This window comes from Micromys minutus, assembly GCF_963924665.1.
Source record: "Micromys minutus genome assembly, chromosome: 12".
Classification (NCBI taxonomy): domain Eukaryota; kingdom Metazoa; phylum Chordata; class Mammalia; order Rodentia; family Muridae; genus Micromys; species Micromys minutus.
Window position 1 is genome coordinate 36,295,252 of NC_137981.1, and position 15,671 is coordinate 36,310,922.

The 15,671-nt window shown below is 49.6% G+C and overlaps 1 protein-coding gene and 1 pseudogene across 2 annotated transcripts; one reads left to right on the forward strand and one right to left on the reverse strand.

Moving 5' to 3' along the window:
- Positions 1–8,324: 8,324 nt before the first annotated feature.
- Positions 8,325–13,705, reverse strand: LOC308428320 (annotated as a pseudogene). The gene is made up of 3 exons: positions 13,474–13,705; positions 9,025–9,118; positions 8,325–8,577 (listed from the first exon to the last, which is right to left on the reverse strand). The product of its transcript is annotated as an uncharacterized misc_RNA (transcript).
- Positions 13,681–15,362, forward strand: COMTD1 (catechol-O-methyltransferase domain containing 1). The gene is made up of 7 exons (XM_080926144.1): positions 13,681–13,797; positions 13,904–14,031; positions 14,255–14,360; positions 14,450–14,568; positions 14,643–14,697; positions 14,842–14,975; positions 15,144–15,362. Exons 1-7 carry the CDS (start codon positions 13,704–13,706, stop codon positions 15,294–15,296), a joined length of 789 nt encoding a protein of 262 aa, XP_080782270.1. The 5' UTR covers positions 13,681–13,703; the 3' UTR covers positions 15,297–15,362.
- The last annotated feature ends 309 nt before the right edge of the window (positions 15,363–15,671 follow it).

Here is a 15,671-nt window from a genome sequence, read left to right on the forward strand (position 1 = left end):
GGACAGCTACCTAATGTGGGTGCTGGGAACTGAGCTTGGGTCTTTTGTAAGGTCAGTACTCAAATGATAAACCACAGAATCTTTTTAAATCCAGTCTTGTAGTTGCAGCTTTTTATGCTTATTTTTTTAAAGATTTATTTGTTTTATGTAAGTACACTGTCGCTATCTTCAGACACACCAGAAGAGGGCATCAGATTCCCTTACAGATGATTGTGAGCCACCATGTGGTTGCTGAGAATTGAACTCAGGTCCTCTGGAAGAACAGTCGGTGCTCTTAACCACTGAGCCATCTCTCCAGCGCCACCACCGCCCCCTCATTTACTTTTTAATGAACACACTGATGGGTTTCCTTGTGGCATTTGCAAACTCACATTATTGTTATCCTTAGCCTGTAGTCACGTGTCCCTATCCCTTCTCCATCCCCTCCTATCCTCACCAGTCCCCGTTTCTCCCCACAGACAACCCCATTCTGCTTTTGTATGTATATATTTAAATCTAGGGAGTAAATGCTTTTATCTGGAGAAGCCAGCCTGTTTTTATTTCTAGAGATCACAAGTCTATTTGGCTTTATTTCCATGATTTGATCTTGGCATTTGGTGGGGTTTCTATTCTTTGAGGATTTCTTTTCTTCTTGTATCCTTTTTAAATAATTTGAGTTGGGGTGGGTTCTTTGGTTGGTTGGTTGGTTGGTTGGTGGGTTGGTTGGTTGGTTGTTTGGTTGGTTGGTTGGTTGGTTGGTTGGTTGGTGGGTGGGTGGGTTGGTTGGTTGGTGGGTTGGTTGGTTGGTGGGTTGGTTGGTTGGTTGGTTGGTTGGTTGGTTGGTTGGTTGGTGGGTGGGTTGGTTGGTTGGTTGGTTGGTTAGTGGGTTGGTTGGTTGGTTGGTTGGTTGGTTGGTTGGTGGGTTCTTTGGTTGGTTGGTTGGTTGGTTGGTTGGTTGGTTGGTTGGTGGGTTCTTTGGTTGGTTGGTTGGTTGGTGGGTTGGTAGGTTGGTTGGTTGGTTGGTTGGTTGGTGGGTGGGTTGGTTGGTTGGTTGGTTGGTTGGTTGGTTGGTTGGTGGGTTGGTTGGTTGGTTGGTTGGTGGGTTGGTTGGTTGGTTGGTTGGTTGGTTGGTTGGTTTCCCTCTCATCTTGCCTCCCCCATCCCCTAGCTTGGAAGATGAATTTTTTGTTGTCATTGCTGATGATCAAACCCTGGGTCCCACACAACTAAAGGCCATTTTAGTCATATCCAATTCTTAGCCATTGTAAATAATGTTAATATTCATGTATGTCCTCGTGTGGAGAAACGTTTTCAATTCTCTTGAACTCCATATTTATTCCTAAAAGATAGTTTTATTATGGATAAAGCCCCAAATTGCACACTTTTAAATTTGACATTATTTATTAATCAATTCTAGGTAATAATACTTCCAGACTTAATTATCATTTCTGTGTGCTGAGAACTTCCTAGGTCATTGGTAATTTTAAAGTATGTAACTACTATAAACTATAACTGACCCATTGTGCTACATCATTACATAGAAACTCTTGTGTGTGTGTGTGTTTGGTACCTATTTCTGGCCTCTACTGGATCAATGATTTTGGTTCCATAAATTAGGACAGACATATACTATTTAAATCTCTGACTTCTTTCACTTAACATAGTGTCTTATTCTATTTATTTTACACAAATAACAAATTTTCCCTAGTTTTTGTAGATGAATAAAATTCCCATTGTACATACACATCTCATTTCTAATGCATTTGCTGCTGGCGTCTTGGTTGACTATCTTGACTGTTGTAAATAGCACTGCAAAAAAAAAAAAAAAAAAAAAAAAAAAGCATGTGCATGTGGGTATTTCTTTAATATGAAATGACTAATTGCCTTTGTATACAGTGCAGTTGGCAGATCGAACTCTTATTTTGAGACCATCTTGTTATTTAACCCAAGCTAGCCTCAACTGCCCAATCCTCCTGCCTCATCCTCTTGAGTACTGGGATTACAAACCTGTACCACCACACCCAGCTAGTTTCTTGTTTGTGAAGAACCACCATAGTGTTCCCAGGATGACCTAACTAATGCACATTCTCGCCAACATACAAAAGCAAGTGTGTCCCTTCCTTAGCAGCCTGCCAGCCTCTCTTACCTCTCACCTTTTTGATAAGAGATGGGGCAAGGTGATCGATCATGGGATTAACTCTCATTCCCTTTGTGGTCGGTGATGAAGAGCATGTCCTGGATTTGTTCAGGATTTGTGTATCTTCTTGGGGATGTCTGTTCAGATCATTCCCTCCACCCCCATATCTTTTCAATTTATTTGTTTAGTGGTACTGGAGTTAAACAAATGGCCTCTTGCATGCTAAGCACTGTGTCCCCAGCTCTTATCTACCCAGTTCTGAAATCAGACTATTTGCTATATGTTTGTTGATATGCCATAATCAACATTTTAAGCTCCCACAAATGAGTGGGAGCATTCATCTTTTTGTTCACGGCTTATTTCACTTAACACAGTGTCTTGTTCCATTCATGGAGCCACAGATGACAGAATTTCACACTTTTATGAATGAGTAATATTTCATCGTACATAGATAACATTTTCAATGCACTTGTCTGTTGAATTTGTCTTTCATTGTGGTTTTGTTTTTGTTGTTTTGTAGAGACAAGGTCCCACTGTGTACTCCTGGCTAGTCTAGAACTCAGTGTGTAGACCAGGCTGGTCTCAAACTCACAGAGATCCTCTTGCCTCTGCCTCCCAAGAGTTGGGATGAAAGACCTGTATGCCTACCTTAACATCACCCAAAAAAAATAAAAGGCTTGTTGAAAGTTAACAGTCTGAGGTTGAGGTTGGAGAGATGGCTCAATGGTTGAGAGCACTTGTGTTCTTGCAGGAAATCTAGATTCAGTTCCCAGAACCCACATGGCAGTTCACAACTCTGTAACTCTAGTAACAGAGAACCAACGCCCTCTTCTGGTCTCTGCAGACACTGTTCACATATGGTGTACATCCACACAAATATTCATACACACAGAATACATATGTTTGTTTCAAAGTTAATATTTTTCTTTCATTGTTACAATAGATATTGTTATTAATCAATCATTAGTCTAATCTCTTGTAATCATAAAAGTTGTAAACATTTTTATGCTTTAAAGATCTTCTATTTTCTGTTTTTCTTCTGTGTAACTGTATGTCCTTATATGAATTCATTTTCATTCAGCTTCCTTGAAATCACTGGAATTCCTGCAAATGAGGACCTTTCTTGAGTCAGAGTCTCATATAGTTTAAAATGGACTTGGGCAAAATATATCACTGAAACTCCCACTCCTGCCTCTACCTCCCAAGTGTCGGGATTACAAGCATCACAAAGACTTATGGGGGTTTTCATGGTGTTTCTTGTTTTTTGTCTTTTGTTGTGTGTGTATGTGCACACATGTTCATATGTGTGAGTGCAGGAATATACATGCCATGGTGTATGTGTAGAGGTGAGAGGACAAACTCGGGTATCAGCCTTCACTTTTTAACCTTGTGTGAAACTTGAGGTTTCCTCATTGAGCGCTGCACATGAGCCGTCAAGCTATAGTGAATTCTCCCATCTGCAGCCCCCACTTTCCCATGGGGCTCTAGAATTATATACATGTATGCTGCAACATCTGGCTTTTACATAGCTTCTAGAGACCCAAAGTTGGGATCAGGATAATGTGGCAAACACCTTACCCAATGAGGCATCTTCCCAGACTAGACTGACATTTTTTAAATAATCTGGAAAACTGTGAGCTACTGTAATTTTAAATATTGCCTCTTTCCCATTATTTTTATAATTCCTTTCAAATAATTTGATTAGATACATTTTTAAACTTTGAATTCCAACTTTAATATCTCTTAACTCTTGTAGATTTTCCATCTGTATTTGCTATAATTTCCAAAACCTTTCACTTTTTAAATTCTATCTTCAGCTGTGTCTATTTTGTTTACTGTTTGAGTTTTTCATGAAATTGATTTAAATCTGTCTGCCAGATCTTCCTGGTGATTTTTGTAATCTTCACCTCTTTCTTATGCACAGAGATTCAAGCTATGAAAGTTCTAGGCTGCCCAGAGAATTACTTATTTCCTGATAACAATAATTTTAATCTGTTGCTGACCTCTAGTAATTCTGTCTCTTACAGACTCTCCCCATCAACAAAAGGGGATTGAACAACATTTTCACTAACATTGTTTTATGCTCTGAAACTAATAGCTTTTTTTTTTTTTTTTTTTTTTTTTTTGGTACAGAATAGAGTTTATTCAAGTCATGGAGGAGTTAAGAGGGTAGTAGAGGCAGAGAGAGAAGGAGAAGAGAGAATAGAGAAGTAGAGGAGTAGAGGCTGGCTATGAGCACGTGGAGGGAGAAGGTGGAAGGGAGCAGGAAGAGGAGAAGAGGAGAGGTAAACAGGGAGAGCGAGAGAGAGAGAGAGAGAGAGAGAGAGAGAGAGAGAGAGAGAGAGAGAGAGCAAGAGAACAAGAGCTAATAGCTTTTAAAATCCTTAGTCATTACATAGATGTTTAAAATCTCTTTGTTCTTTTTCCAGTGTTCATTCTTTGAGATAATAGCTATGAGGTACCTACTATGTGCCAAAAACTATGCAAAGAATTTGATAGAAAATAAGATAGAATCCATTTCTGTCCCCAACGTTGTATAAAGTTTCCAAGGAAGCCAGACATTCAGCCAGGACACAGCACCTCCGTCTAATGGAGTAAGGAATGCCAAACACAAGTACATGAAACCAGAACAATCTAAAACTCGGATTGTCCTTAAGTTGCCAACATTTATTTGAAGGGAAGGAATGTCCCACAAAGAAAAACCCAAGTTGATCTCCTACCTCAGGAGGCATTATGGAGGCAGCCTGTTTTTATTCAAGTTCGTTTTGTTGCTGGAACATTTGTGCTCTGGGAGAAGGTCTAGACCCCACTGCAACCCCAAGCGTCTTAATAAATCAGTAATTCCAACCACATGCAATAGCTTCCTGGAGGGATGTTCTGGAAAGTATTTTCCATCTCATTACATCTTCAATGGTGTTTTAGTTACAACTCCAGCCATCCCATAATTCTAGTGCTCTAAACAACCATCGCCACATAGCAAGTGGCTCCAAGTGATGGGTTGTCGTGGGTTGAACCGTGTCCCACAATGAGATAGCTTAAAGCCCTACACAGTACTTCAAAATGTGACCTTATGTCAAAATAAAGTCATTGTAAATGTCATTAGTTAGAAGGAGGCATGTTAGAGGGGGACACTCCTCACCCCCACAATCCAAGTTAGATGACTGGACAAGGGAAGGGAAACCTGGACACCAGAAAGCCCAGTGTAAAGGGCAACGCATAGAAAGAACTCTACAAGCTTGGGTGGGGGAGGGGGGCTCCAAGCATCACCCAAAACACCCAAGCTGAGGGAGAGGCCAGTAGCAGACTGTCCCCCAGAACACCTTTCCAGGACTATGATTTTGAGTACTGGTCCCAGCAACTCTGGGCCACTAAGTTTCTGTCTCACCTAGCACAAGTCACCTAGGAAACCCTTGGACCCAGATACACTACGTTTTGCTCAACCTGGAGCCTGCCAGACTCACAGGCACCTCGCCCTCTGGTTCCATCATTTGCTGAAGGCATTAGTTGGAGAGAGGGGGCCACTGCAGAGACTCCCAGTGTACATGTCTGACATAAGCATCTCTTAGCACATATATCTGCTGTGGAGGCCTTTTCTAACACATACTGGAGCCTCTCAGCATCACTGCCCCGGGTTCACAGCCACCATCCTAGATGGTTGACCATAAACAAGGCTGTTTCTTCTAGCTCCTAAGCCAGACGTCTCAATCCAGCTATGGTCTTGAAACATGGAGTATTCATTTTAAGAGAGCCAAATCCTGCCTGCCTAGAACCAAGGACACGTAGCAGCTCCTCTGGCCCAGCCTGAGCTTCCTGGCTACTTCAGGAAAAACCACCTACTGTGTCCTTCAGCTACCAGCACCTAGTGCCGTGACGAGGCCCTGCCCTAAACCTGGACTTCTGTGTCTGCTCAAAGGTGGCAGAGGGGCAACGCCAGGCTTCTGTGATCAACAAAGCCATTCCTTCCATTCTGAGTCAAAGGGCCACCATGCCCTTCCTTGCCTTATCCAGAGTCCCTGGTCTCTCAGAGAAGGGTCCCCCACACAAGTGCAGGGGCTTGGGGCTAGAGTATGTAACAAGCTACTGTCCCCCTCAAACCTCAGCCGTGGCTCCCCAGATTGGTGCCTTGTGGAATCTTCACACTGCTGACAGGCAGGGAGCAGTGAGGCATCTCTGGGTTTTCCAGAAGACCCGGGAGACACTTACCTAGGAAGAGGGAGGCCTGTGAACATGTGGGGCAGGGCTGGGCAAGGTCAGAGAGAGCCTCCTCTCACCAACACACAGATGGGAAACTGAGGCCCGCTGCTGACAAAACTTCCTGACACATAGCAGAGCCAGGACCAAGAATCATGGGCACTGAGCTCGGGCCAAGAAAATGTATGTTTGCAGTGCGGCTCCCCACAGACCCTCAGGCAGGAGGCAGAGAGGGAAGGGTGAGTCTGAGAACCCATTGTTCCTCCAAGCTAGAGACCTCTCCCTCAGCCATTTCAACCCCCTCCGGTCACATTCTGCCAGGGTTGCCTGAAAAGACTCCTTCCTGCCCGCCCGCCCGCCTGGTGCGTGTGGTTGTCTCTTGGGGAGGGACACATCAGCTGGAACCTTCCACAGCTGGGAACAGACGAGAAGCAAGTTTAGGAGGAAAGGAAGCTGGTCTCCTCCCCAGGGGCTCACGGCCAACCCCAAAATTCCCAGCACGGAACAGCGACAGAGCTAACGTGCCTCAACCTGGTTTACCTCATAAACCATGGCACTCAGGCACGTGGGGGAGGGGGAGGGTGTTCCCACCCGTTTCTGCAGTCCTATCGGGTTCTACTTCCCCATTTAAAGGTCCCACCAGCCCTCTTCCCCTGATCATGTCCCTCAGCAGGAGGAAGAACCAGTAAGACCCAAGTGGGCTTGCTACTCCATCAGGCGAAGCTCCCTAGAGAGGGCTGGGGCAGTAGCCTCATGTTTGAACAGGACTGCCTGCCTGCCCGGTGGGCCTGGGGACTCGTCCGTAAATTCATTACCCCATTACACAGGCTTGAATTATTCAGTGCTCCGGAGTCAGCCACAGAAATGCAGGGAGCAGCGCTGACGTGGGCGTTAGTGGGATGGATGCTGTCAGTGCCAGCCACGGCTGGTACCACGATGCTGGTTCTGAGCCAGAGAGGTGGCTGGAACTGGAAGACACTGGAGATCTGACCAGTGACCCTGGGTGGCCCTAGAGGTTGGGAAGTCTACTGAGAAGTTCCCTCTGAGGGCTCCCCTGAGCAAATCTCTGGGGTTCTACCTGCTTCACCCAGGAACAGCACATCTAAGCTCCGCCCTTTCCCAGCTGTGTGACCTCCGGACGATTATTGGCCTCTCTGGGCCTTCAGTATCTTTGTATATAAAATGTAGCCATGCGCTAGATGTTCCCAGTAACCATTCTTTCCTTCGACTTTACAAGGGAGTTTTCATAACTGCAAAACATAAAAACAATTTGTTAGCACAAGGACGACCGTGTGGCTGTGGTCAAAAGAGGAAAAGCAGATAGATGTCTATAGGGACCCTTCAGGACCTTGTTCTGCTTCATGAAAAGCAGGAAGTGAGTCCCGCTTTGACCCTTCCTATCTCCCGATTATCTGAGGTGTAATGGCTGAAGCTCAAACTGCTGTCTGCCCCCAAAGAGAAGCCACGTGATGAGGAAGGCATTTCCTGCAGGATAGTGTGGTCCTTAAAAACTGGTAAGTCCTGAAACCAGAAGATCTGGGTTCAAATCCTTACTCCACCACTTAAAAGCTGTGCAATGTGGGGCAAGTTGCTTTGCCGCTCTGTGCTTCAGCTTTCACAACTATGAGATGGGGCTAAAATGGTACCGTCAGTGTAGACTAACGGTATGTGGAATTCAAAAAGGGCCAATAGGAAATCCCAAAGAGTGGCTGGGACACGGTAAGACTGATGTAAGGGTTAGCTGCTTTATCCTGTTTACACACCTGGCAGGACTGCCTGTGCGGCGGTGAAATTCCACCTCAGAAGACCGTGCTCTTGTCGGGGAGACAGCGAGGTCTGGCTAGGGCAGAAGCAGCTCTCGCTGCAAGGGAAAAGGAAGAATCAAGGGCCCTGGCCGGGCGTGGCGGCACGCACAGGAAGCAGAAGCAAGTGGATCTCTGTAAACTCGAGGCCAAGCTGGATTGCACAGTAAGACCTTGTCTCTGATGAGAAGCTGAGAGAAGGTGGAGGGGGACGATCAGGACCAGAGAGGAAAAAGGGAAAAGAAAACGTAACTGTCCATGTAGCCGGAGCAGTTGCCAGCAGGGGGCGTACATGATCCTCTCTCTCTAGTCTGGCTCGTTCTGGCTGCTAAGTTGCAGCCACCCCTAGTATGGCTGGTTTGGGTGGGCACTCTTTGAATGGGAAAGCCTTCCTAGGGGGCTTAGAACAGTAACATTGAAGCCTCCCCGCAGCTCCTCTCTCCACGGCCTCTGTCTGCACCTTTCTTCCTAGCAAAGACGACAGACGCTTTTCTCAGAAACTCATACACACGCAGAAGCTGGCTTCAGCCAATCAGATGCACTGTACCAGCAAACGTGGAAAACCAGTCAAGTGTTGATCCAGGAGAAGGACAGTGACTGACTGACTGACTGGTGGTGGTTGTGCTGGGATCTCACCGAGCCATGAGGTCTGACAAGCCGTCCTTCCTACATCCCAGCCTGAGCCTCTCGGCCTCTTCACGAGTAAAGTAGTAAAGTCGAACCTGATGTTTGCCACAAGGTGGCGCTGTGGCTTGTCATCAGGAGACCCTGCCTGGCTCGCTGTCCATTCGGAATCTGCTTATTGGAGAAAGAGGCAGAGGGAGGTCAGCCTCCTTATACATACACCATTCGGGGAAGTCTGGGGTTTGTGCCAGGCAGAATTTTGGCCCCAAGGCTTCTTGCCATCAATGTTACTCTTTGGGTCGTTATCTTAATCGGCAGAAGAGACCTTGCAGATGATGCTAAAGTTCCTGAAAACCAGGAGATAATGAAGACTCCACATAAGCCCCTGGAAGCAAACGGGGAAAGCGGAGAAATCAAAGGCACCAGAAGATACCAGGTGCCATGGCTGGCCTTTAAGGTGAATGACTCTCAAAAGAAGGATGCGAGTTGTGGAGACAACTCCCGCGCTTGGGAGATGCTTCCTCACCCGGAGAACTGTCATCCTCGGGAGAACCTCAGTATACGGTACTGACTTTACAAGGCTTCTGTCCTTCACTGACTCAGGTCCGTGCACTGGTTTTTAAGCTACCGGGCTTGTGGATACTCACGATACCACAGAAAACTAAGAAGCACAGTCCCGATTGCAGTCGGTGAACAATGCACTTAAAACCGACCTAGTGAGACAGAAAGGTGGTGGCCCCGTAATTCTGACACTTGGGAAGAACAGAAGATCAGGGCTAACCTGGGCTATACAGGGGGAGGCTATCTTGAAAGGGGGTCAGAGAGATGATTTCAGAGTTTGGGGTTCATAGTCATTCACCAAGTCGCTCTGTGTGTCCACATGCTGGCCCAGTACTTCATGGGGGCAGGGGGCGAGGGGTTGCCACGGGCTGTTTATTTCATAAAGAATGGGAAACAGAAACAGAAAAAGAGGTGGGATCCCAATATTCACTTTGTATTCACACCCCCAATGATCACACCCCCAATGATCCAGCTTTCTTTTTCTTTCTTCCTTCCTTTCTTTCTTTCTTTCTTTCTTTCTTCCTCCCTTCCTTCCTTCCTTTCTTTTCTTTTTTACAGCCCAGCTTTCTGTTACTAGGCTCCACTTCCAATCTCCCCACACACCGGCCCCACCCCCAGTCCTCTAAGATCCAAACCATAATGATCCCATTGTATCCAACTGAGAGGTTCTGGGCTGAGGCGGGCTGGGGGTCACTGATGGGCCCCACATTTGAACCCAGGCCTTTCTAACTCTGGAGTCCACATTACTGCTTCCGTATTTGGCCTCTCAGATGAGGAGACTAAAACACTTTGAGCCTTATCAGTACCAGCTGCCCAGGATCCGAGAAGGTGACCCCGCCTCTGGGTTCCTCCCCAGTCAGTTTGAAGGATCCCAGAAACCCATTTTATGATCGGCCTCCTCAGTCCACTATCTTAAATTGCTCTTAGGTCCCCAGAGTCTCAGCCTGGCCTCCCAAAGCCTCAAGTTAAGAGGTGTTACCTTCTCTTCAGCCTAGCAGTGCAGGCCTAGTCATGGCAAAGCCAAGCTGCAAGTTTCACTGAGAGGCAGGGGCAGGAACGCCCTGGGAATCCACCCAAAAAATGTCTTCACAGCCCAGGCTAAAGGGAAGCTAACCAAATACAAGGAAGCGCCCCGGAGGGCCCAAAGAAGAGAAGAGGGTTCCTGGGGGCCACACGGCGACAGGGAGCTGGCGGCCCTGAGGGATTCTACTTCGTGTCCTGACTTCTCTCAACAGCAGGAGTGAGTGGGAACCCCTGGGAGCTCCGTCAGTCACCGCTCAAAGCTGTGCACAGGTTGACTGGCAAGATTTAAAACACCAAACCCAGATGTTTGTAAGAATTCAAACCAAGACCCAGAAGCCCTGGCCACACTGGGCCATCTATCTCCCGTACTGAGTGGCTACAGTGTCCTCAGACGGACACAGACCCCAGGGAACCCCGATCACCCTCCCCTGCCTCCACTGCCTGGCTCCTAGAAGCACTTCAATTCCCAGTCCTTCGGTTCAATTAAACGTCACCTTCACATGTTGTCCTCTCCTTGGCCAGACTACTGACGGGTGGGGGGGGGGGTGTGTGCCGCTGGCTCCCAAGGAGATAAGCCCATGTGATGTCAGCAGGGCTGGAAGTAAAATTTGGAAGGCATCAGGCAGAAAGACAAGGGTTTGTCTCAGCCCTCCGTCTGTGAATAGCTGTGATCCATTTTGGCCATGGATACCCATTTATCTGCATGCACCCAGTTCCGAACCCACCGCCAAAGAAAGGGATCAAACCCTGCCTTGGCTTCAGGCCCTCCGGAGGCACCCTGATCCCTTCGTTTGGGAGTCAAAAACACTGGCCTTGCAGCCAAAGAGACAAGAGATACGGAGTAAAAGGAAGAGGGAGGTGGGAAAATTAAATTTTGCGTGATCAGCAAGGTTTCAAACAATCGCTCGCCCGCTGAAGTGGGTGCACCATGTATAAGTCATTCTGTTTTATAGACCATTAGGGTCTCCAGAGGGAATCTGCATAGAGACCAGTGCTTTCTGTTGAAATTAAAATGTCAGAGAAAAAGAAATAGAACAAAACAGGGAATCTGCAATTAATTACCAGGCCATAAAAATTCAATAATCAGGAGGCAGAGCGGCCGCAGGCCCAGAGGTATCAGAGCCAGCGTAACAGGAATGGAAGGCATTAATCTTTTCAAATTAGTTTTTTAATCTGACTGAGATATATGGTGACATGGCCCCTCCTCGCCCACTCCCCCCACCTCCACCGCTCCTGCCTGGAGCCAGGTTGGGGGAGAAAGGCTGTCGCGTGTGCTGAGAACTTGCAGACCACACGAATGCCCAGATATGGGGCAGAGGGCTCCAGCTAAGGACCAGGACCCTGTGTCACACGCCGGCTAGAGAGGCCTAGAGGGGTCAAGGCTGCCTGTTCCCACTGTGTGCGGCCCAGGGAGTTACTGATAAAGACAGTGGAAATTTAGGAGGGCAAAGCCACTAGGCAGTGAGCTCGGAGAAATGAGCAGTTCAGGACTTTCCTTCTCTTGAAAATGGGAACAAGACTGCTGCTTCTAAGGACGCTGGGTGTACGGTACCCAGTAGGTGCTAAGTAAAGGCTTCCAACTGTCCTATTTTTACCGCTGGCCACACAGGCCCCGCCAGCACACTGTGTGCTCAGTCCTAAAGGAACTTACATTTCTTCGGGCTTTACCTGGAGAATATGACTCAAGCTCAGAGACATTTTCAGGACTGACGGATATTGAGAGTCAACAAGAAGAGCAAGCTTGTCCCAGGGGCCTGTCCCAGGAGCAGTTAGGAGCCACGGCTGAGATTTCACCGTGCACCTAGAGAAAGTAGGTTCCTCTCCTGTTTGGCAGTACCCCCGCCCCGCCCCCCCGCCCCCCCCCCCCCGCCCCGACAGATGCTGATAGGTCAGGAAGCCAATCAATCTACCCTGATTGTGATTGGAGACCTGCCCTTACCTCCGAGGCCCAGGATTCTAGCAACATTGGTTCCAGTTGACCAGGCCTAGGGTCTCTCACTGATCCTGCCTTCCGTGGGTCTCAGAGCCTAGCCAGTGTTGTTTTAAAAAAACAAAAAACAAAAAAACAACAACAACAAAAAAAAAAAAACCACCTCTGGGGCCCTGTGGAGTCCCCTCTTAAAGACAACAATAGCCTACTAGGCCTGTGTAAGGCACGCTGTGTTTTCAACCAGAACTCCGTCAGATGTTGTGTGCAGTTGAGTGTTATGAAATATAATGCTGCATTCTTGGTGGCCCGAGGCAAGGTGCACCCCTGAGAAATTTCGCTATGCAGCAGATCTGGTATAAAGAGGGTTATTGGGAAAAGGGGAGAGGAGGGAGAACCTGGGGGAAGGGATAGAGGCGGGCAAGTGGACGTGTAAACAGGAGCAAAGCAATGAGGGCAGAGAAAAGGAGGGAGGCAAAGAGGGAGGGAAAGGGGATGAGGGGGAGGGAGGGAGTGTGTACTGTACTGGCAGGGGTTCCTTTTTATCTGCAGCACACACCTGTCGCACCCCGTGGGGTGAGGCAGGTGATACCTTAAGCAATTGCTAGGTCCCTGGGGGCAGGCCAGCCCGAGTCGTCGGTTAGAGAGGTCTAGTAAGGATTTCTCTGTAAAGGAAGAGGGACAGGGACAGTTGAGCTGCATTCCAGTTGTACCCGTCCAGTTGTTTCCAACCATAAACCACCACCGGCTTTTGCTCCCACCAGAGTTCAGCGCATAGTAGGTATTCAAGAAATGTCTAGGGAGCACCAGTCTAGCAGATAGCCCTGCAAGGGGATCTCAGCTGCTGCCTGTTCCAAGAGGTCACCGCTTCCCAAGGTACCCTCTCTAGCCAATGATCATAACAGCAAGCACCACTACTGACCACCTACTATGTTCGAGGAATCCCATGCCTTTCGTGGTAAGACTGTAATTCTTGCTTTACAGAAAAGAAAAAGAAAAAAAAAAATCAAACAGACTCGGAAAGACAGACAAGCACCAAAAAAAGGGAAAAATAGCTATACCCAGTATTCCAGCCACTAAGGATACTTACTGTCCTGGAACCCAGGTGACTCCAAGCCAGATTACTGGTTCCTTTAACTTGAGCACCTCTCTAAGAAGCATCCCCCCAGTCTCTTTGGACTCCTCCATTAGCCACACTCGCTTTATTTATCCCCTCTCCCCATCCTCACAAGAGCCCCAGTGCTGGGATGACTCCACGGCCCGACGCAGTTCCGCATGCAGCCACCGGGCGGCGAGATGTTCAAAGCCTTGCAATACGGCCTTGTGTCACCAGATGGTGCCCGAGGCCGCGGCTCTGCGGGCAGGGCCCGGACAAGGTGGAGCCCAGTCGGCTTAACTGGTCCCAGTCCCATCCTGTCTACTCCAGCACACGTGACCTCCGCCGCCGCAAGCCCGCACCATGGCCCAGCCCGTACCTCGGCTATCTGTCCCCGCCGCGCTGGCCCTGGGCTCGGCCGCGTTGGGCGCCGCCTTCGCTACTGGTCTCTTTCTGGGTAAGCGGGGCTGAGCTGCAGCAGCCCGGGAATGGGAGGGCGCGGAGCAGAGCCCGAAAACCGATCAGAAACTGCAGGCCCTGACCTGGCACCCTCTCCCTGGCAGGGAAACGGTGGCCTCCGTGGGGGTCCAGGCGGCCACAGCGCCTGCTGCCCCCTGAGGATAATCCCCTGTGGCAGTATCTGCTGAGCCGTTCCATGAGGGAGCACCCGGCGCTGCGGAGCCTGCGACTGGTCAGTAGGACTGGAGCAGAGAATGGGTTCCCCACTTCCAGCGTGGTGGATCTCACGTGGCTGTGTGACCTTGAGCTAGGCAGAAACCCTCTCTGGGCTTCCGGGTTCCCAGCGACCAGACCCCTCCAAGCCACACCCGCCACCGAGGCCCTGAATGATTCAAAACCTGTGGGGGGGGGGTGAGTGACTGGTATGAATGGCACCACCCTCTCCCCACACACAGCTGACCCTGGAGCAACCGCAGGGGGATTCCATGATGACTTGTGAACAGGCCCAGCTTCTGGCCAACCTGGCGCGCCTCATCAAGGCCAAGAAAGCTCTGGATCTGGGTAGGAACGCGCAGCCATGGTTTATGGAAACCAGGGTCACAGGGCCACCCTGCACCCAGAACTGAGCTTGCGGGTGTCCCGGTCCACAGGTACTTTCACGGGCTACTCGGCCCTGGCCCTAGCCTTGGCGCTTCCCGAGGCTGGCCGCGTGGTGACCTGCGAGGTGGACGCAGAGCCCCCGAAGCTGGGACAGCCCCTGTGGAAGCAGGTGAGAGCCCCACACAAGCGGCCGTTCAGGCTCCGGCTCGGGGGCGTGCCGGCCTGACCGGCCTCCTTCTGCAGGCAGAAGTGGAGCAGAAGATCGACCTCCGGCTGCAGCCCGCCCTGCAGACTTTGGGTGAGCACCGGCGCGGGAGGGACCCGGCCAGCACTGTCCAACCTGGGGGAACAAAACTGGCGACTCTGAGTGGCCCGCCATGGGCAGGGGCTTCTGGCCCGCTGAGACCGTAGCTCAGCAGCACGTGCCCTCTGTCCCCGTAAGATGAGCTCCTGGCGGCGGGCGAGGCCGGAACCTTCGACATAGCGGTGGTGGACGCCGACAAGGAGAACTGTACTGCCTACTACGAGCGCTGTCTGCAGCTCCTACGCCCCGGAGGCGTACTCGCCGTGCTCAGAGTAAGGACCAGCTAAGGCAAAACTGTTACTACACGTGTCTGGGTCCCTGCTCTGCCCTAGCCCCGTCCCAAGCCCCGCCCAGAGTACCATAGGCCCCGCCCCTCCCCGCTAAAGCCCCGGGTCCCCTACCCCCCCCCACTTCCGATGGCCCCGCCCCTCCATCTGTAGGTCCTGTGGCGCGGAGAGGTGCTCCAACCTCAGCCCAAGAACAAGGCTGCTGAATGTGTGCGGAACCTAAACGAGCGCATCCTGCGGGACGCCAGGGTCTACATCAGCCTCCTGCCCCTGGATGACGGACTCTCCTTGGCCTTTAAGATCTAGGGCTTGGGTGTGAGAACCTGAGAATCCCAGCCAGTGACCCGACTTTTAAACCTGACAATAAAAATGCTGAACATCCATGTCCAGTGCTCATTCGGCGGAGAGTTCCCTCCTTGTAGGAACCTTTTCCAGTAAAAAGCTACAGGTAGCTTTTCTAGTAAAGTGGTAGCAAGGCTGTGGCCCTACCTGACAGGATAGTTGTAGTAACTGTCCCAGATGTACGCAGTGAGTACAGTTCCAACAGGTTCTGAGAGCTTAGATGTAAGGGAGGACCCTATCTGTTTCCTGTGTCCTGGCCACGGGCCAGAGACCAACCTAGTCATGGGTACCTTTATAGCTAAGTCAGGTCTGCTGGCAGTCTACCCACGGTTTCACAAG

Coding starts and splice junctions, on each gene's coding strand:
- COMTD1 (XM_080926144.1), top strand. CDS start 13,704: ATGGCCCAGCCCGTACCTCGGCTATCTGTCCCCGCCGCGCTGGCCCTG. Junction 14,032..14,254: donor CGCTGCGGAGCCTGCGACTG/GTCAGTAGGACT, acceptor CCCCACACACAG/CTGACCCTGGAGCAACCGCA. Junction 14,569..14,642: donor GACAGCCCCTGTGGAAGCAG/GTGAGAGCCCCA, acceptor CTCCTTCTGCAG/GCAGAAGTGGAGCAGAAGAT.